This window comes from Eulemur rufifrons, chromosome 9 (assembly GCF_041146395.1).
Source record: "Eulemur rufifrons isolate Redbay chromosome 9, OSU_ERuf_1, whole genome shotgun sequence".
Lineage (NCBI taxonomy): Eukaryota > Metazoa > Chordata > Mammalia > Primates > Lemuridae > Eulemur > Eulemur rufifrons.
Genome location: NC_090991.1, coordinates 51594035 through 51614503, shown reverse-complemented (window position 1 = coordinate 51614503; position 20469 = coordinate 51594035). Strand labels below are relative to the sequence as shown.

The window sequence follows — 20469 nt, the reverse complement described above, 5'->3', positions numbered from 1 at the left end:
CCCCTAAACCTTCTCACCCACCGGGACATGCCTCCTTGTCTAGCTTCCTGTTGCCTGAACACTGAGTCCACAGAGGGACTGAACCAAGCTGGAGGGGACATTTACTTCCCCAAGGACTGGAACCAGAAGCAGGAGCAATGATAGGTTTTGCAGGAGCTGGGTCATGCAGGGGAATACAGGTCATCCAGACCTTCCGGGACCTTGATCCACTGTCTCCCCACCCCCGCCCCTTGAGCTCTGGAGTAGCGGGCCTGCCAGCCCTTCAAGCACTCGGGTCTGCTCAATGAGCTTCTGTCTGATGTAGGGCGGAAGTGGGGAACAACTACACAAGCCCCTGGTTCATCAAATGGGCAGACATTAAGCATCTGTGTCACCCAATCTGGGGAATGCAACCTCAATGCCTGCACCCAAAATGCAACCTGGGGAAATGAATTCATCGCCTTCCCCAGCAGCTTTTATCAAAAAGGTTAGTCTTCCAACGAAAATGACAAGTGAGCTGTAAGTGTCTTCCCAGCACCTCGTCATAAGGCTGATCGAGAACCTTCTCTGCTGAGGCAAGGCACTGTTAGAACCGGTTTCCCTCGGCCCCAGGAACAGAGAGGCAGAGTCACCGAGGCTGCAAAGGACAAAGGAGTTTATTGGCTAGCTCGAGCTAGGGTCCAAGGCCCAGAGCACCAACGCAGTGGCCTCTCTACGAACCAGGACCCCGCCCTGGGGTAAAAACTAAGCTTTTATGCTTTTCAGTAGGTTACATACGGGGGGCACACCATCCCCCCTCCCCCCTTAGTTCATTTGCTCCTTTAAGAGTGGCTGATCGTGTTGGCTCCTGATTGGTCGGCTCCAAGTCTCAGGACCTTCCAGTTGTTATCAGCGTCATTTCAGGGAAGGGGAGGACCCGCGTCGGGGAAACCAAACAGGCCTATTGCAGGAGGTCCGGCCTGTCATGGAGTCACTTCTGCTCTCCTTCCTGTTTTACAGCACCCGCACCTAAAGGAAAAAACGCTCGGGGTACGCCTCACTTCCCAGCCACACCCAAGATGGCCGCCGACACAAGCCGGGTCCTGAGCGCTGCGCAAGCGCACTTCCGCACGCTACTCCCAACATGGATTCCCCCAGTGCACTCCCGGGCGGGGCCAAGAGCGGAAGTGGGTGTGACGGGGACGGGAGTTCAGTGGGCCCGCGGAGGAAAGATACTGCGGCGTGGGAGTTGTAGAATTCGGATCGATGATACCCCCACAGGAGGCATCCGCCCGGCGGCGGGAGATTGAGGACAAGCTGAAGCAGGTGGGGTTGGAGCTGGGGAGGCTGGGGAGGAAGTGAGGGAAAAGGGCCAAGAGCGGCGCCTGGGTAGTTACTCGGGGAGGAGGCAGGGGTGGGAGAGAGCACACCCTGCGAGGAGATGGGGTTGGGGCTGGGCCGTGGGGTCGGGACACGGTAGGCTCCTTTAGTCTCCAGCTTCTGGTGATGTCCTCCTTTCCGCTACGCCCAGGAGGAGGAGACGCTGTCCTTCATCCGAGACAGCCTGGAGAAGAGCGACCAGCTCACCAAGAACATGGTGAGTAACCCCTTAGCTGAGAGGGGCAGACAGGTCTCCACAACCTGGAGGAGAGCCATGCGACCTGGCGGTTCAGGCACCTAAGGCCTGGGGTTATGGCATAGTGGCAATGCGTGGGTTTCTCTAGCAACGGTATGGCATTCTCTTACCTAGACCCCTCCCCATGTTCTGCCCCCTCACTGAGGATGCTGCAGCCTCCGCTGGCCTGGACTTTCTGCATCCTAAGTTCTCCATTTTTCCTTCTCTCTTTCTGCAAATGGTGAGACTGACTAGGTGGCCTAAGTACTGACTGGGCTTGTGCCATCTCAAGTCAAGCGGTGGATGACCACCCCCTACCCCAGGTTGGCACTTCAAGATTACTGAGGGCAGAAAAAACTCAGCCTTCACCCTAGAGGAGTTTGGAGGTAGAAAGAGGTCTGAAGTCAGACAGATCTGGGATCTAGTCCTTGTTCCGCTGCTTACTTGTGCAGCTCCTGATAGGTAACTCTGGATTTTAGCTAAGTCATCTGCTAAAACAGAGACAATGTCAACCTCTCAAGGTGTCTATGAGAGTCATATGGGCTATTGCATGTGAATGCATCTTGCACAGTGCCTGGTATACAATAGGCGTTCAATAAATGAGTTTCTTTGATTTCTAGGGGAGACTGCAAAAGCACAAATTAAATACAAACTTGGATTTGAATTTAGTCATACAATAATAAAATCCCAGTCCTTATTTAATGAGATTCACCGTTAGAGAGAGAGGGTTTTGAAGGTACCAGCAATGCACCTGAAGCTACTCTGTGAAACTACTTCCTGTTCAGTTTAGGAATGCTTCAGGTAGAACACAACCAAGATTTGGCTACAGAGAGTGGAAGGGAAGCCATCCTGGGGTGATTATTTTAGGAGGAATTAATTTGATGCTTGGCTTGCCTTCAAATCAAATTTCAACCAATTTATCTTGGACTACCTACTATATGCCAGACACTTGGTCAGTGCTGTGGATACAGTGGTGAACAGGTGTACTCTGTTCCTTCTTGCATGGAGCTCACTGTCTAGAAAACCAGAGAAAAGCCAGGAAATGCCAAAGACCTGGTGGATAGGTAGGAGCAGTACTTTGACCACCTTGAGACTTGAGATTAAGCGGCTTCCCTCCCAGGTGTCTATCCTGTCGTCCTTTGAGAGCCGCCTAATGAAGCTGGAGAACTCCATCATCCCTGTGCACAAGCAGACAGAGAATCTGCAGCGGCTGCAGGAGAATGTTGAGAAGACACTGTCCTGCCTGGACCATGTCATCAGCTATTACCATGTGGCCAGTGACACTGAGAAGATCATCAGGGAAGGGTGAGCTAGGCCCAGAGGGTTACATTCCTAATGCCTCCTGGACCAGCAGCCCTATCCCTTAGAAGTGGGGTAGAATACACTTGAGTCCCCTGTATTAATTCTCTTCTTCCCCTTGCGGACACGATGTTCTTAGTCCCTCCTATGCATCTCCCATCCCACCAGCCTGATGTGCTCTTTTCCTTCCCAGCCCCACAGGCAGGCTAGAAGAGTACCTGGGAAGCATGGCCAAGATTCAGAAGGCTGTGGAGTATTTCCAGGACAATAGCCCAGACAGCCCAGAACTCAACAAAGTGGTAAGGGGCCAGCAGAGTAATGTGAGAGGTTTGGGGACATCAGTTTTATGGTCTTATGAGGGACACAGGACCAGCTTAAAAACATATACAGTATGATAAACAGAAGAATATAATATAGTGTACATACTGTAGACATTCAGACCTCTGCCTCAGGAATTACAGACATACATTTTTATTATATTTTTATAATTTAACTAAAAAATGAAATATAAACTTAATATTTGATTTTTACAAATGCATTTGTGATTTATTGTGATAGAAAATACATAATATTAAATTTACCATTTTAACTCTTTCTAAGTGAACAGTTCAGTGGCATAAAGTACATTCACATTGTTGTGTGACCATCACCATCATCCCTCTCCAGAATTATTTTCATCTTCCCAAACTGAAACCCTGTCCCCACTAAACACTAACTCCCCATTCCCTCTTCCCCAGCCCGTGGTAACCACCCTTCCACTTTCAGTCTCTGTGAATCTACTCTAGGATTTTTTTTTTTGCATTATATCTTGTGTTTAAGTTTGGGGGTCATTAGATCATCAGAGCAAGACAGGGAGGGTGTAGAAGTGAGGTTCACACAACATGTTGAGAGAAAGAGTGGTCGCAGATGGGAAAGACATCTGAGAGGGTGAGGAGTATTATGGGAGGGGTCAGCCTGGACCCTGTCACCTGGCACACCTCCCCACTGGCTCCACAATTCTAGCCCTGAGGTGTGTGTGTTTTGCCCAGAAGAAGGAGTAGTCTGGGGAACAAAGATGGGAAACTGGCTCTTCTCCCAACCAGAAAGCTTTTGCTTAGAGCAGACTTTCTAGCTGTTCTCCCATCATGATCTGCATCAGAAATGAGTGTGTTTGTGTGGTGTCCTGCGATAGACTGGTAACCGACCAGTGGTCTCTTGCTATCCAGGACCCCACCTGGCTGCCTGGAGGACCGACAGGATCAACACCTTGGCACACCAGTAATCCAGTTGGGGGCACACCAGGCCAGCCAGTATATTGCAGCTCATGGGTGGGGATCCTGTGTATCAGAGATTAGGAATGTCGGGGGCTGGAAAACTTTGACTTTAAGGGTCACTGCCAAGTTTCCATCACAGAACGCAGACCTCTGTAATAGAACTTAGGAGTGAGATAGAGAAGGAGAATACAAAAGGTATAAAACTGTGAGTTTACCCTAGAGGACTGATTTTCCATTTAAGCAGAAACACTTTTTCATCTCTTTTGTTTTTAATATCATCATTGAGATAGAATTTACATATCATGAAATTTACCCACTCAAAGTATAGAATTCATTGGTTTTATTTATTTATTTATTTATGTTTTTTTGAGACATAGTCTCGCTCTGTTGCCCAGGCTAGAGTGCCATGGCATCAACCTAGCTCACAGCCACCTCAAACTCCTGAGCTCAAGCAATCCTCCTGCCTCAGCCTCCTGAGTAGCTGGGACTACAGGCATGTGCCACCATGCCCGGCTGATTTTTTATATGTATATTTTTAGTTGTCCAGATAATTTCTTTCTATTTTTAGTAGAGACGGGGTCTTGCTCCTGTTCAGGCTGGTCTCAAACTCCTGACCTCGAGTGATCCTCCCGCCTCGGCCTCCCAGAGTGCTAGAATTACAGGCTGGAGCCACCACACCCAGCCTAATCTATTTTCTATATTCATAGCTTTGCCTCTCCTGACTTCTCATACAAATGGTATCTTGTAATCCACATGGTGTTTTGTGACTGGCTTCTTCCATTTAACATAATGTTTTCAAGGGTCATCCACATTGTAGCCTGTACCAATACTTCATCCTCTTTATTGCCAAATAATATTCCATTGGATAGATGTACCACATTTTGTTTATTCATTTGTGCCTTGATGGACACTTGGGTTGTTTCTACTTTTTGGCTATTGTGAATAATGCTCACTTAGAGCAGACTTTTTTTTTTTTTTCCTTTTTTTGTTTCTTTTTTTTTTTTTTTTTGAGACAGAGTGTCGTTTTGTTGCCCTGGCTAGAGTGAGTGCCGTGGTGTCAGCCTAGCTCACAGCAACCTCAGCCTCCTGGGCTTAAGCAATCCTACTGCCTCAGCCTCCTGAGTAGCTGGGACTACAGGCATGTGCCAACATGCCCGGCTAATTTTTTTTTTATATATATATTTTAGTTGGCCAGATAATTTCTTTCTATGTTTAGTAGAGACGGGGGTCTCGCTCTTGCTCAGGCTGGTCTCAAACTCCTGACCTCGAGCGATCCACCCGCTTCGGCCTCCCAGAGTGCTAGGATTACAGGCATGAGCCACCGCGCCCGGCCTAGAGCAGACTTTTTATATACATTTTTTGAGTAGACATTTTCATTCTCTTCCATGTTCTAGATACCTGTCCCTTATCAGATGTGTGATTTACAAATTTTTCTCATTCTGTGCATCATCTTCACTTTCTTGATGGTATCATTTGTGTAACAAGTTTTCAATTTGACATGGTCCAATTTATCTATTTTTTTTCTTTTGCAAACCCCTTACTAACAAGAAGACAAATTAGCAGTGCAGTAAGAAAATAATCAGCTGATATTCATTAAGCACCTATTTCTTGTGAAACCCTTGGTTTTTACCTGTGAACATAGCTTTTGAGAGAACATGAGATAAAGAAATCCTCAAGGCAGGCTTCCTGGTATTTCTTCTCTGGGCTAAAGGATGTGAGGGCAGAGGCTCAGAGTCAGGAAGACAGAGGTAGGGCGGCCAGGGGACAGGCCAGGGCTAGCAGAACACTGGGCAGCAGCCACCTGCTTCCTTCCTTATCCCTGCAGAAGCTGCTGTTTGAGCGGGGGAAGGAGTCGCTGGAGTCCGAGTTCCGAAGCTTGATGACCCGACACAGTAAGGTTGTGTCCCCTGTGCTGATCCTGGATCTGATCAGTGGCGATGACGAGCTGGAGGTCCAGGAGGACGTGGCCCTGGAGCACCTGCCCGAGAGCGTGCTCCAGGACGTGATCCGCATCTCGCGCTGGCTGGTGGAATACGGCCGCAACCAAGGTGAGAGGGCTCCAGCTCGGCGCCTTGGCAGGCCAGGGGGAGTGGGAGTTTTCTCCCCTTTGTTCTTTAATCCATCTGGGGGTTTTTTTGTTTGTTTGTTTGTTTTTAATAGAAGGAAGTTTAATAGGAAACAATATAAGCAATAATTATAACTTATATATCAAATTGTGAATCTAGTGAAATCCAGGCTTTTCTTTATGTACCTTATTTTTATGTTTCTTTATTTTTGTGGTTAGTTGTAAAATTGGCAAATAGTACAGAAAGCCATAGGTGAAGAGTAAAAGTCCATCTCCTAACTGCCTGATGCCTATAATATCCTAACCCAAAGATGAGCACTGTTAAGGTTTATTTATATACACTTCCAGAAAATCTTCATGAAGTTGTGTGGGTGTGTGTGAGAGAGAACACTTAAATAAATACGTATGTGTTTTCTCCTCACTCTCAAATGGGAGGGCACATGCTAAACACTGTCCTACAATTACTTATTTTTTTTTTTTTTTTACTTCATGATATGCCTTGAGATGGTTCTGTATTAGTACATGTAGATTTGCTTTGTTCTTTTAAACAACCACATAATAGTCTGTGGAATGGTGGTACCATCATTTCTTTAGCCAATCCTAGGACTTTAAAAAAAACTCTGTTTTTTTAGAGGCAGGGTCTTGCTCTGTCACCCAGGCTGGAGTGCAGTGGTGCAATCATAGGTCATTATAACCTCAAACTCCTGGGCTCAAGCGATCCTCCTGCCTTAACCTCCCAAACAGCTGGGAGTACAGGCATGTACTACCATGCCCACTAAGTTTTTAATTTTTTTTAGAGGTGGGATCTCACTCTTGCTCAGGCTGGTGTCAAACTCCTGACCTCAAGCGATCTTCCTGCCTCAGCCTCCCAGAGTGTTAGGATTGCAGGCGTGAGCCCCTGCGCCTGACCTAGATTGCTTTTTTTTTTTTTTGAGACAGAGTCTTACTCTGTCGGCCTGGCTAAACTGCCATGACGTCAGCCTAGCTCACAGCAACCTCAAAACTCCTGGGCTCAAGCAATCCTACTGCCTCAGCCTCCCGAGTACCTGGGACTACAGGCATGTGCCACCATGGCCGGCTAATTTTTTCTATATATTTTTAGTTGTCCAGATAATTTCTTTCTATTTTTATTAGAGACGGGGTCTCGCTCTTGCTCAGGCTGGTCTTGAACTCCTGAGCTCAAACGATCCTCCCGCTTCGGCCTCCCAGAGTGCTAGGATAGATTGCTTTTTTAATGTAGGAAGATCTTAGGGATATGTTCTCAAGGGTACAGTTGTCAGATGCAAGTGTCTGAACATACTTGTGAGTTTCTTACCATTGCCAGCTCCCCTCCAGGTAGATAAGGCCAATTGATAGATTCATTCACTGCCCCATGATTACTTGTTCTTCACTAATTTTATTTATTTTTGCTATTTGATAGGGCTATCACTGTCGTATAGTTTTTTAAAATTTGTACTTCATTAGTGGCTAAAGATATGATGTGCTTTTTTAATTCACTACATTTATTATCTTCTTGCCTTCTATAAATTTCTCATATCCAGCCTGGCACGGTAGCTCATACCTGTAATCCCAGCACTTTGGGAGGCTTAGCTGGGAAGATTGCTTGACTTCGGGAGTTTAAGACCCTGTCTCTACAAAGAAAAAATTTAAAAATTAGCTGGACCTAGTGACACATGCCTGTAGTAGTCTTAGCAACTCAGGAGACTGAGGCAGGAGGATCACTTGAACCCAGGAGTTTGAGGCTGCAGTGAGCTGTGATTGTGCCACTGCACTCCAGCCTGAACAACAGAGTGAGACCCTCTCTCAAAAAAAAAAAAAAAAGTTAACAACTAATTATCAGTTCTATTGGAAAATGTTTTTCTCTTTTAAGACTTTGCTTGATTTGGGACAGGACATGTGGGTAGCTATGACCCAGAGCAGACGCTAGGAAGAAGTGAACAAGTAGACACTGTGGGCTCTGCTGCCGCTGCCCTGTGGGGAAGGGGAAGCACTGGCAGGGCAGAGGCAGGGTCGCAGCCCCCATACCTCTGTTGCTTCATCTCTCCCCAGATTTCATGAACGTCTACTACCAGATTCGCTCCAGCCAGCTGGACCGCTCCATCAAGGGCCTGAAAGAGCATTTCCGGAAGAGCAGTTCTTCCTCTGCAGTCCCCTACTCCCCTGCAATCCCCAACAAGAGGAAAGACACACCCACCAAGAAGCCACCCAAGCGGCCAGGTGAGCCCCCATCCTGGCCCACTTTGCAACAGCCAGAGGGCTGACTGGGACCTATGTTGCCTCTGTCCACGCTTGGGTTAGCAGCACCAGATCCCTCCAGAGCTTGTCTTCCTGGTAACCCCGTCTGTAGGTACACAGGACAGAAAGCAAGTGTCTGCCCGCCCAGCAAGGCCCCCGTAGAGCAAGGCTCTTCCTTCTAGCCAGCAGTCGAGGGGTTCCGTAATGTCCTGGAGTGGGGGATCACAGATGTGCTCAGTTACCTGTTCTGAGGCAGGGTGACAGGGTCCACCAGGGCAGAGCCACTAACTGGACCCCCTTCCTCTCACTCCATTGTCCTTCAGGAGGCCTGGCATGCTGCTGCAGCCCAGACAGTGGGATGGGAGAGGCAGTGGGAACGCCAGCTTTCCCCTTCCAGAAAGCCAGGGCGACTTAAAGTGACATGTAGCTAAGGGGTGGATGGGGAAGAGTTTACACTTTCCCAGTTGATCCAGAAAGTAAAGAAAGCCCAGACCACCCTCTCGAAAGAACTGAAACTGGCTTTTGGGCTCCAGTGCAAAGCCAGTGCCTTGTAGAGAAGTTAAGGAAGGGGCATCGTGTTGGGGGAGGCCTGGGCTGCGGGTCATTGGGGTCCTGGGTGAACAGCTCACTGTCTGTTCTTTCTCCCTGTCATCATGTCCCCTGTAGTCTCTGCTCCAGGTAAACAGTGTCTCTGTGTGTCAGCCTGGCAAGCCTGGCTGTCTGTGGCTACAGAGAGATGCTACCCTCGGCTCGAGGAGAAGCTGGGACATTCTGGGGTGGGGGCTGAGGTACCACTGTTGGGGAAGCTGGGCCTGCCCCCTCCTAGCTGGCCCCCTGCCCAGCTGCTGCTGCAGACACATGGCGCAGGTGGGGCCTGTAGGGCCCTCCTCTTGTGACAGCAGGCTTTGGATAGAGCTTTCACCCTCTACTTCTCCAGTCCCCACCTGCTGTGCCCCTCAGGGAACAAGGTGTCTGTTCACACAAAGGCTCCTCCTCAGGCCTTTGTTTAGGGTTTGGAGAAATGGCAGAGTGGGGCCTACCCTCGGGGCACAGTGAGAGGAGGGGCACAGTGAGAGGAGCGTTAGGGAGGGGGGCACCTGTTGGCCCCCACAGCAGGGGCTCTGCCTGCTCCCTCCAATGTGGATGTCCTGGCTGTCCGCCCCCTGGAAAGCCTGCTGCAAATAGCGACTCTACTAACCCAGCCTGCCGGGCTGCGCTGCCTGCACAGTGGCTGGTCGTCCCTGTGCCTTCGGTGTGCTGGGAGCGGCTGTCTCTGGGAGGCTGCGAGGTTGCCGGGGCCTCGGCCGGTCTGTGCTTGCTTCCTCTCCTGCCTCGTTCTCTGACGGGCCCACCGGGGGCTCCAGGACCCTGTTTGCACTGCCCCAAGAGTGCTCGCTGGCCACACAGGGACCCGGCCTTTCTGGGAGGAGGGATCTGATCCCAGGGGGCTCACAGTGGCCCTAAACCACCCTTGGTTAGGAACACAAGACGGAAACTCTCCGGCTATGAGGGTCCTGTGGCTTCTGTGGGGTTTCAAGAGTTGTCAGGAGCCGGTGGGCTCAGGCCTGATGTCAGGGCCTGGGGAATCAGGCTCCTGGGACAGCGGCTCCCAGCTCTGAGGAGAGGCGCAGGGAGGCCTCCTCAGCAGAGACAGCGGCCTCAGCATCGCTGGAGGTAATTGGGTGCCTGATAGGTTTGGCGCCTGCCAGCTCAGCGTCCCCATCCATACCCACGCAAGTGTGCTTGTTAGGCCCCTGTTGGGCTAGCGGCCCGCCTGCTGCTGGCCAGTGTGGGACGGGAATGTGATGTGCTCGTTAGCGAGGCTGCTTACTGAACAGGGAGAACGAGAGAGGGACAGATGTAAGCTGGGCCCACCAGACTTGGTTATTAGGAGCTAATTGGTGTGGTACAGGCAGAGATGAGCCTCCCAGACCCTGCCCCCTTCCTCCCTCGGCCTTTTGGGAACTGCCAGGACACAGCAGCCTCGGTTTGTTCAGATGTAGAGTCAGGGAGATGGACCAGAGTTAAGCTCATGGTGCGTGTCCCCTGCCCCCGTCCATTCTGACACCCTTGTCAACAAGGCAGCTGCCCTGTCTACTTGAGATGCTGTTTTAGTTCCCCATGTCTTCTGCCCTGAGATGTCTCGTTCCCACAGATGTAGCTGACCCCGGAGGCTGTGGGCACTGCAGTTTTGTATTTATTATTTTCACTGTGATACTAACTATTATTTTTTTCCCCCATGCCAAGAGCATGTACCCTCTCCTTCTGCTCGCCCTCCGGCTCTCTGTGCGGTGGCTTCTGTTAACTCCTGGTTGGCTTTTGAATTTTTTCCAGTTGCTTTGGTGGTTTGGGGAACTCTTTGGTGCATGGGGCCAGGCTGCCTCTGGTCGCCGAGCCTCCCATCTTGGGCACAGCACTCCTGGGAAACTCAGTCCCGTTTCCCCACCTCCCAGGGTCTGCTTCCTCCTGACTGTTGTTGGCCTAAGCCCCAACACTGAGCATGCTCGGATAGCTCTGCCTGGAGCTTGGGGCTGGGCAGTGGGCCACTGGCTTCAAGGTGGCCCAGGCTCTGCCAGCCTGGTTGTACCCTCTGGGTGTGAGAGCTTCATCACTAGCTCCTCCATCCTGAGCCCTCATCTCTTTGATTAAAGTGCCACTCTGGTATTTTTATTTTTGACTCCGGGTGGATCTTATTTCCGTCACATTGTGCACTTTCTAAAATGAACTCAAATCCAGACAGTGAGGATCAGTAGAGAATCCAGAGTTCCATCTGGAGCAGGACATGTCTCCTTTCCTTCATCCTCATCCCCAGGGTCTTCCATGGTCCTGGGCAAGGGCCTGCTCACTGTTGGGGGGCCGGGTGTGGGGCCTGGGGCAGGTGGAGGGCTGCTGCTGTTTTCTCTCACTCATTTCCTAGGTCTTCTTATCTCCTCTGTGTGTGGCTCTGGTGACAGGGACGATCCGTAAGGCTCAGAACCTTCTGAAACAGTATTCCCAGCATGGTCTAGATGGGAAAAAGGGGGGCTCTAACCTCATTCCTCTGGAAGGTAATCACCGTGTGTTCCCCTCCTGTTCCCTCCTCCTCCACTGTGTGTCGCTCACGTGGCAGGGCAGAGCCTCCCCTAGGAGGGCCTCGGGGGAAACCCTCAGTGGGGCAGGGTGGGAACAGCAGGTCCCTGATGCCACTCAGGCTTCAGTGGGCACAGGGACAGGTTTTATGGCCCTCGGCCTGGTCCTTTCTTGCTGACGGCAGCTCTGCCCTCCCTGGGGCTTCCACTCCTCCCCTTTCTGTCTCTGTCCTTGTCTCCTGTGTGAAATCAAAGAAAGTCCTTTGTCTTGGGGCAGCCTTTTCACGCTCAGACCAGCAGTGGCAGGACTCAGCTGACCGAGACCTCCTGTCACTCCCCTCTTTGGAAAAGGGAGTGTGTACAGCAGGGAACAGGCAGCCTGGAAGCCACGCCCCTCCCTACCTCCAATAGGAGGGACAGCCAGTTCAGCTGCCCTGGGGCACTAAAGAAGGCTTCACCCAGCAGTGACATTTCTCTCACTGAGTCTGTCCCCAAATATGATGGGGAATCCCTCTGGGGCCAAACATCAGACCCTCTGCAGCTGCCAAAGCTCTTCAGACCCTCCTTGGTCCTTCCTCACTTTCTCTTGGCCTCAGGCTTGAGGAACAAGCAGCCAAGGATGGTCTGAGCACCTGCTGGAAGTCAGGCTTGAAACGGCTGTTCCCAAGGTGGTTTGAGGCAGAGGAGGGGCTCAGAGCCCTCCCTGATGCCCCCTGCCCTACACCCACCTCACATCCCCCTCCTGGAGATGAAGGGCTTTTTCCCTATACCCTGAGGGGCAGCCTGCCTGGCCCCTGGATAAACGCTGCTTGTGTTTGTGCGGCTGACGTCTCGCCAGGTCACGAGCATGATTTCCGAGTTAAGCACCTGTCCGAGGCCCTGAACGACAAGCACGGGCCGCTGGCCGGTGAGTACCGCAGCCCAGCCCGAGGGCCGCCACTGACACTGCCTTCATAGCAGGCCCAGATGGCCTGCTCCTGCCTGGCCCCGCAGGCCCACTCTGCCCTGAGGATGGGCCAGGCCTACTTGCCTCTCTCTCCAGGCTCTCTCTCTCAGGCATAGGTCTCCTTGCCTCTCTCCAGATGGGAGTGCATGACTGGCTCTCGGGGCCTGGGCCAAGCGGAGAAGCCGCCGAGGCTCAGAAGGCAGACAGAGAGGGAAGGCGGCTCCCTTGAGGGCAGGGAGCCCTGACGTCTGATTCCTGCAACAACTCTGACCCTCGGAGCCCATCCCTTGGCACATAGGACCAGGCTGTTTTGTCCGCAGGTGCCCCCGCCCCGGCTTCCATTAGTGGGATCTGGTCTTCTGAGGCAGCTGCCAACCAACGAGCCCTCCCTCTGCGGGGCTCACTTACCTTTTCAGAAGCCTCATAGGCCACAGCCCACCACCCTCCTATACATTCCAGAAGGCCTGACTGGCTGGTAACCGCCTTCACAGGCCCGGCATTTTCCCAGATAGATCACCACAGTGCCTGCCTCCTGGGGGCACTGCCGCCTGCCCATCCCAGGCTGCCCTCTTCCAGGAACAATTCAGAATCCTTGGCCTGGGGTCAGACCTGCCTTATCCAGGAAATTGATCTAGAGATCTCCCTCCTTATCCTTTTATCCTTCTCCCAGCCACCTCTAGAATCTGATGCTCTGGGGACAAATACTGTCTGTGCAGAGCTGAAAATGAAGCCAAGATGAAGGCCGGACTCAGCTCCTGTTTTTCCTGCCGGGGCCTGCTGGCATCCTTCCTCGTGGCTTCCTGCCAGAGCAGTCGGCCTCTTCCCCATCTGCTGCGGGTCTGAGCTGCAGGCCAGGAACTGGGGAGACCCACGCCCCCCAGCAGGGAGAGTGGCTGACCCCAGACCAGCCGCTCAGGGGCACTGCTGTCTCCGCAGGGAGAGATGACATGCTGGACGTGGAGACTGACGCCTACATCCACTGCGTCAGCGCCTTTGTCAAGCTGGCACAGAGCGAGTACCAGCTGCTGGCCGACATCATCCCTGAGCACCATCAGAAGAAGACCTTTGACTCCTTGATACAGGTCCTACCACACCCCGCCAGTGAGAGCTGTCACCAGAGTCTCGAAGCCCATGACTCCCAGCCACCACTCCCACCTGGTGCCCTGGGGACCTGCCGTGGCTGGACACTTACCACCTCCCTGTCGCTCCTCTTCCTGCCACAGCACGTTGGCTTCCCCCCACACCCCCTGGGGCGCCTGCACCGTCTGGGCGCCAGCTCTCACCACCCTGTCCCTCCCAGGATGCGCTGGATGGGCTGATGCTCGAGGGGGAGAACATCGTGTCTGCAGCCCGGAAGGCCATCATCCGGCACGACTTCTCCACCGTGCTCACCGTCTTCCCCATCCTGCGGCACCTCAAGCAGACCAAGCCCGAGTTTGACCAGGTGCTCCAGGTATGTAGGTGGGGTGGCCCTTGGGGACGTGGGAAAGAGGAATTCCACTGGCCAGCATGGCCGTCCTCCGACCCTCCCTGGGAGAACCCCATTCCTCGCCCCCACACCTCTGCTCCAAGGTCAAAGGGAAGCAGCTCCTGAAGGGCCCTGTGTGAATCAAGACACTCGCAGGGTAATCAGAGAAGAGCTGGTGGCTCCCGTGTCCTGGAGAGTCCGCGCCCAGGGTGAGGGGCGGGGAAGCAGCTGGAAGGAATGGGTTCCAGGCCCAGGCTGTCCTGGAGGGCCGGGCTCGGGCCAGGCTCTGGCCGGGGTGTGCAGTGGTGTGCTTCCTCAGGGCACGGCCGCCAGCACCAAGAACAAGCTGCCTGGCCTTATCACCTCTATGGAGACCATTGGAGCCAAAGCGCTGGAGGACTTTGCAGACAACATCAAGGTGCCTTCCTCCCTCCACTCCCAGCCCCCAGTGACCTGGCCCCGGGGGACTCCTTCAGAGAGCAGGCCTCCCAGAGGGGCGGGTTTGCCCTGTAGGGAAGCCAGCTGCCTGCCGGCCTCCTGTCAATACCCATGACCCTCTCTTCCCTTCCCGGGGGCTCTGGGCCCTTGCAGCCTCAAGCCCCCTCTGTCTTTTGGTCCTGTCTTACTCAGCCTTTGTGCCTTAGGGGGCGTCCTACCACCTGTCTGCCAGGAGGTGGCGCCACGAGCAGGCAGACTGGGCTGTGGGGTGGGCTTGAGGCTGCTGTGGGGGCTGTTTCAGGGAAGCAGAGGCTGAGGCTGTTTTTTCCACAGAATGACCCAGACAAGGAATATAACATGCCCAAGGACGGCACTGTGCACGAGCTCACAAGCAACGTAGGTGCTGCCTGAGGACACCTGGGGAGGGGAGGCCCTGGAGCAGGCGCGGCACCGGTGACAGGGACCCCAGCCTGGTCCGGAGCAGCTCGCCCCTGCACGAGTGGTCACTGATGGCGGGGTGGATGGTGACGTGCTTAGCGTCTCCAGCACACGGGACCTTTCCTGGCAGACCAAAGCCCAGAGGGTGAAAGATGAAGTTTCCAGCTGCTCTTTTCCCTGGACTTGCCCTGGCTGGTCAGAGGGCTCACTGTGGGAGGCCAGCAGACTGGTCCTGCCCCTTGACCTTCTGCCTGGACCTGTCCTCTCCCCACCCAGGCCATCCTCTTCCTGCAGCAGCTTCTGGACTTCCAGGAGACGGCGGGCGCCATGCTGGCCTCCCAAGGTACCTGCCCCTCCCAGCTGGGCCCCCTGCCCCACTCCCGCCTTGCCTGGAGATGTGGAGTTAGGCCCCAGGAGGCACTGACCCCTCTGGGTGAGGGCAGGGCTCGGTGAGGGGGTCTCTCCGGTCTGTGGAGGGGTTGAGGTGGGGCCTGCGGAGCGCCGGGGCTGAGCATCGGGAGAGTGAGGCTTGCCTGTGCCTTTTGTGACTGGACACCAGACGTCAGGCCTCTCCCTTGGCCCCGTTGACCATCTTCACTCTGGGAGTAGCAGTGGCTGGTTGGAAGGTTCCCTGACCCCCACCTAGCTGGCCCTTTAGTGAGTGGCATCTCAGGGCCAACTGGGTGTCTTCCTGCCAGCTATGGCCCTGGGACTGCCACTTGGGAAGTCGGCACATGAGGAGGAGGAGAGCCTTTGCAGTTTGTTCTTGGCTTTGAGGCCCTGGGCCCTCCCCTCTCTTCCCATTTTGGGGGCAAGGGCCAAGGTACAGCCTCTGGCCTGGGTTCTCCGGATCTCTACTTTCCGGCATGTTCCCTGGTTTCCAGAGGCTTCCACCTGGTGTGTCCTGCTGTCTGTGTTCTGGCTGTCATGGGGAGAGGTCTGCTTGACTCAGGTTGACATGCTGTTTCTAACCTGTTTTTGCACTTTGCATCTTTCTCCCTCCTTTGTCTCCCTCTGTCCCCTCTGTGTGCACTGCCTTTCACTCCGTAGTTCTTGGGGACACATACAATATTCCTTTAGACCCCCGAGGTAAGCAGTGTGGCTCTGTAGCCCCATCTTCCCCCTCCGAAGCCCGGTGGGTGAGGTTCCCTGGGGACCGACTCGCAGGACCTACTGGGGAGTAGGGTCAGAGAGGACATGAGTGCTTCCTGGGTGCCCTCAACTCTCAGCTCCTTTGATGGCCACTGTCAATCCCTGAGCTTATCCAAGCAGCACCCTCTGGGGCAGCACCCTGCAGGCCGTTCAGCCTCTCCCCCGTGCCTTCTCTTTCCTGCTAAGCTTCCCACTCTGCAGGCAGCAACTCCCCTCTGTTCAGAGGGCCTGGTAGGGGGTTGGTGGAAGTGTAGAGAGAAGGTGGGGAGACTGTGGGAAGCCCATTCTAAGACTTGCCATTGGCAAGTGGGAAAAGTGGCCTTATAGACACGGCCCAGGGTGGGTTGGGTGCCAGGGGCAGGGGTCTGGCATCCCACTCTTGTCCTGCCAGCCTTCTTGCTGACATGGGCCAGCTCCTTAACCATGCCACCCATCATAAAGGGGTGGCTCTGAGTTCTAGAAAGAGTCCAGGGTCAGTGCTTCCTGTGGCTGGAGGCAGGCACCCAGTTCTGCCTGAGCGCCGCTAGGTCCTGTCTGCCTGGGGAAGCCCAGGGGCCTGTCCCAGCATTTCGTTGGGCTGCTCCTTGGGCTGGGGGAAGAAACACTTGAGGGTCTCAGCCGCTGCCACTGCCATAACAAGACTTCTCTTCTCACAGAGACCAGTTCTTCAGCCACCAGCTACAGCTCCGAATTCAGCAAGCGACTGCTGAGCACCTATATCTGTGAGTGTCCCCGACGCCTGCTGCCCTGCCTCTTCCCATCCTGCTTTTTGTGTTCTCTGGCTATTCCTGGGTCCTTCCCCCGAGCCCCACCTGACCTTTGGAATTGCAACCTAACCTCTAGTTCAGGGATCCAGGGGAGTTGGGTTAAGGCCTCCTGAGAAAGGATCAGGGGTCACGAACAGGAGTCAGGTAGTGGGTCCCGGATTGGGTCATTGGAGTCAAACTGCCATGGTGGGCATGGCCCCATCTTTCCCTGCACAGGTAAAGTCCTGGGCAACCTGCAGTTGAACTTGCTGAGCAAGTCCAAGGTGTATGAGGACCCAGCTCTGAGCGCCATCTTCCTGCACAACAACTACAACTACATCCTCAAGTCCCTGGAGAAGTAAGTGGCCTGCAGCTGCAGGTCTGCGGCTCTCACCTCCCCTCAGCCATGCAGCTGTGCCAGCCCCTGTCCCCCTCCCCAGGCTGGCAGTGCCCTCTGCAGCCTCCTTCTCTTGTGGACAGGTGGGGAGGGCTCGCTTCACTCTTCTTCACCCCAGGACCCAGGAGGAGGGTGCGCTACCGCCTTGGAGCTCCTAAAGACTGGGGTGGGCGGGCAGCCTCTGACATTGCTGCAGAGGACAGTCGCCTTTGGGCCCCAGGAGCAAATTCTGTCTTTTTTTTTTTTTTTTTTTTTTTTTTGAGACAGAATCTCGTTCTGTTACTCTGGCTAGAGTCCAGTGGTGTCATCATAGCTCACTATAACCCCAAATTCCTGGGCTCAAGCCATCCTCCTGCCTCAGCCTCCCAAATAGCTGGGACTACAGGCGCACACTACCACATCTGGCTAATTTTTCTATTTGTAATAGAGACGGAGTCTCACTCTTGCTCAGGCTGGTCTGGAACTCCTGAGCTCAAGCGATCCTCCTGCCTCTGCCTCCCAGAGTGCTGCGATTACAGGTGTGAGCCACCGCACCTGGCCCAAATTCTGTCCTTTTCTATTCTGTCCTCTACCCCACCCAGGTCTGAGCTGATCCAGCTGGTGGCTGTGACCCAGAAGACTGCTGAGCGCTCCTACCGGGAACACATCGAGCAACAGATCCAGACCTACCAGCGCAGGTGAGAGGCTGGGCCTGCCCCACCCTCACCACCCCGTCCCGACCACTCATGCTTCCTTCTCGGCACCTCGGGACACAGGTCGTCTGGAGTGGGGTTGTTAATGGGAACTGCTGCCTTGTGGACCCCAGTCTCCACTTGTTTTTTAATCAAATTCATGGGGTGGAGAGGAAAGCCCCCCTCCCCTACCACCTGCTCCCTAGGTGGCCGCTATGGCTAGCTGCTTTTAAGGTGGTCTGCTAAGTGCCAAGGCAAAGAACAGTCGAAGAGCTGACTGTCAAAGATGTGGGTAACGTTTAGCCCAGGAGAAGAGCAAGGTTGCAGGAGCACTTGAACTTGGTGCGGCTCGCTCTCTGGTGGTCTGCTCCTGTAGGCCTCATCTCCTCACTGCTGCTTCTCTTCAAGTGTGTCTCCCTCTCCCTTCCTGTTTGTCTGTCCCCCACTCACACCTTTCTTCCTCACCTCTTTCTCCAACCTAATGGTATCGATGTGAAGTGTAGTTGATAGTATTTGTTCAATTTATTGAACACTCAGTATTTCCTTATGTTTTCTAATTTCAAAAGCAAGCAGCTTAAACATTTTCTGTTCCCAGGGAAAAATACCTCAGTTGTTTTGCTTAGTTGTGACCCAGATCAATTCCTACCACCCCCCTAAGTAGGTCCAGAGATTTAATAAGCAAAACAAGCCAGCGCCAGGGAGGAAGCAGCTGCCCGAGGCTGTCCCTCTTCTGCCCTCACGCTTCTCTCCCCCCATCCGGCAGTTGGTTAAAGGTGACCGATTATATCACAGAGAAGAATCTACCTGTGTTCCAATCAGGAGTCAAGGTGGGCTGAGGCCTGGGCTGGGAAGGGGTGTCTCTGGGAAAAAATGGACGAGTATCCCTCAGAAAGTAAAGGATGCATGTGGCCATCGGGGCAGCAGGAGAGAGGACGGGGCTGGCGGTGTTTGGGGAAGCAGAGGGGCGGGTGGTCCTGCTCTGAGGAGAGCTCTCTCTGCCATCTCTCCTGGCTCCCCCAGCTCCGGGACAAGGAGCGGCAGATGATCAAGGAGCGTTTTAAGGTAAGTCAGGTCCTCTCCCCTCTGCTGCTGCTGCTGTTGAGGCGACACAGACCCAAAGTGTTTGTCTCTGGGTCCCTTCCTTTTCCACCTTTTTGGTGGCCAGGGCTTCAATGATGGCCTTGAAGAATTGTGCAAGATCCAGAAGGCCTGGGCTATTCCAGACACAGAGCAGAGAGACAAGATTCGCCAGGCTCAGAAAAACATTGTCAAGGAGACCTACGGGGCCTTTCTGCACAGGTGAGCCTGCCTCCTGCCCCTCCTGCCCGTGCTGCCCATTTCCCCAGCTGGGCCTCTGTGCACTCCTCTTCCTCAAGAACAAAAGGAAGAGGATGGTGGGTTTGGGCAGCAGATCTGGGCTTTGGGGTGGGGCTAGACAGGGACATCACTCAGGGCCACCTCATGCCATTTCTGAGAGTCCATCAGGAGTGCCTTAGGCTGAGGGTGGTGCTGGGAAGGGGTCAGCCTTTCCCCTCCGTCTGACTGCAGTGCCTGGTCAGGTTCGGCAATGTATCCTTCACCAAGAACCCCGACAAATACATCAAGTACCAAGTGGAGCAGGTGGGCGACATGATCGATCGCCTTTTCGACACCTCTGCCTGAGCCTGCTCCCGTCTGTGCCTGGTTCCACCAGACTAACCATGTCATTGGACAGATAAACCAGTGTTAACTTGCCTCTGGGCTGGGTGAGTCTGGGTGCCTTTGGGACAGAGACCTGATTTCCCTGCCTCATCCAAGAGCCCTGTCCCTGAGCCCTCTAGTCCTGGTGTCCACTTCTCCCCTGCAGCCCACATTTCCATGCAAGCCAGCACTCTCTCAGAATGCTGGGGTCCCTTCATACCTTGGGTTTTGTGACCCTGATGGCTTCTGAAACAGGAAAGGAGAGAAGGAAGACAGATACCTGTACCCACAGCTGCCTTCTGTGGACTGAGAACAGGCAGGCAAAATAACCCTACCTCGGCCTGCTTCAGAGTTGGGGACAGAGAACTCCCCCTTCAGCCCAGAATGTGGGTAGGGCTTAGAGGAACAGCCAGAGGACCTGGAGAAAGAGCAGTCAGGGTTGACCTACTCTCTTGGTTTTAGTGTAGAAAACACATTCCCTGTCACCCACTGTCCTAAGGTCTGGAGACGTTCCATCTCCCAGGGGTCCCCTAGGTATCCAGGGACAGAACTGCTCACTTGCTGTTCCCTCTGGGGTCCGGCACACTGCAGGAGGTGTTTGGAGAAGGTCTGACCCACCCTCCATGGCCTGCTTCTCAGGCCCCGGTCCCCCAGTGCCCAGCATCGACGCCCCCCTGGCCCAGGGCCAAGCAGCAGTGGTTACAGAGGGAGCAGCTAGGCTGCCTGTGTGTGGGCTGCAAGACAGCAATGGTGAGAAGGAGCAAAGTGGGGGCCAGGGGCGTGAAGTAGGGCCCCATCCACTTGGAACCAGAGTGAACAGCTGAGCTCAATGAAGACAGACCCTTGAGGTGCACTTGCACTGGGGGATGGGTTTATTTAGCTTGTATGCTAACAGAGGGAGAGCTCAGGGTGGCTTGGGGTCCTCCAGGGTTAGGGAAGAGAGCCGCTCTTCCTCCCCTCTGTCCAGAGACCCTGTCATGGCCCTCCCAACAGCCATGGGGAACCGTCTGCATCCCAAGGTCTGCAGCCCAGACCCTGCC

The 20469-nt window shown here is 53.9% G+C and overlaps 1 protein-coding gene across 7 annotated transcripts; it reads left to right on the top strand.

The window, feature by feature from the left end:
* Nucleotides 1-1161: 1161 nt before the first annotated feature.
* EXOC7 (exocyst complex component 7) lies at nucleotides 1162-20434 on the top strand. 7 transcript variants are annotated; one of them, XM_069482878.1, is made up of 21 exons: nucleotides 1162-1284; nucleotides 1490-1555; nucleotides 2694-2878; nucleotides 3066-3171; nucleotides 5951-6173; nucleotides 8240-8407; nucleotides 11380-11472; nucleotides 12332-12400; nucleotides 13376-13521; nucleotides 13740-13892; nucleotides 14227-14325; nucleotides 14679-14741; nucleotides 15060-15126; nucleotides 15834-15872; nucleotides 16592-16657; nucleotides 16919-17039; nucleotides 17660-17755; nucleotides 18513-18576; nucleotides 18770-18811; nucleotides 18915-19048; nucleotides 19309-20433. In XM_069482878.1, exons 1-21 carry the CDS (start codon nucleotides 1225-1227, stop codon nucleotides 19409-19411), a joined length of 2163 nt encoding a protein of 720 aa, XP_069338979.1. In that variant the 5' UTR covers nucleotides 1162-1224; the 3' UTR covers nucleotides 19412-20433. The 7 variants fall into 7 exon arrangements, with proteins under 7 accessions (XP_069338979.1, XP_069338980.1, XP_069338977.1 ...); XM_069482879.1 differs by lacking the exon at nucleotides 12332-12400 and having other exon boundaries at nucleotides 19309-20434; XM_069482876.1 differs by lacking the exon at nucleotides 15834-15872 and having other exon boundaries at nucleotides 12248-12400.
* The last annotated feature ends 35 nt before the right edge of the window (nucleotides 20435-20469 follow it).

Excerpts from the sequence above, each read along its gene's own strand:
- EXOC7 (XM_069482876.1), top strand. The coding sequence starts at position 1,225 with ATGATACCCCCACAGGAGGCATCCGCCCGGCGGCGGGAGATTGAGGAC. Across the intron at positions 2,879-3,065 it reads GAGAAGATCATCAGGGAAGG|CCCCACAGGCAGGCTAGAAG; the intron begins GTGAGCTAGGCC and ends TTTCCTTCCCAG. Across the intron at positions 15,127-16,591 it reads CGCCATGCTGGCCTCCCAAG|AGACCAGTTCTTCAGCCACC; the intron begins GTACCTGCCCCT and ends CTCTTCTCACAG.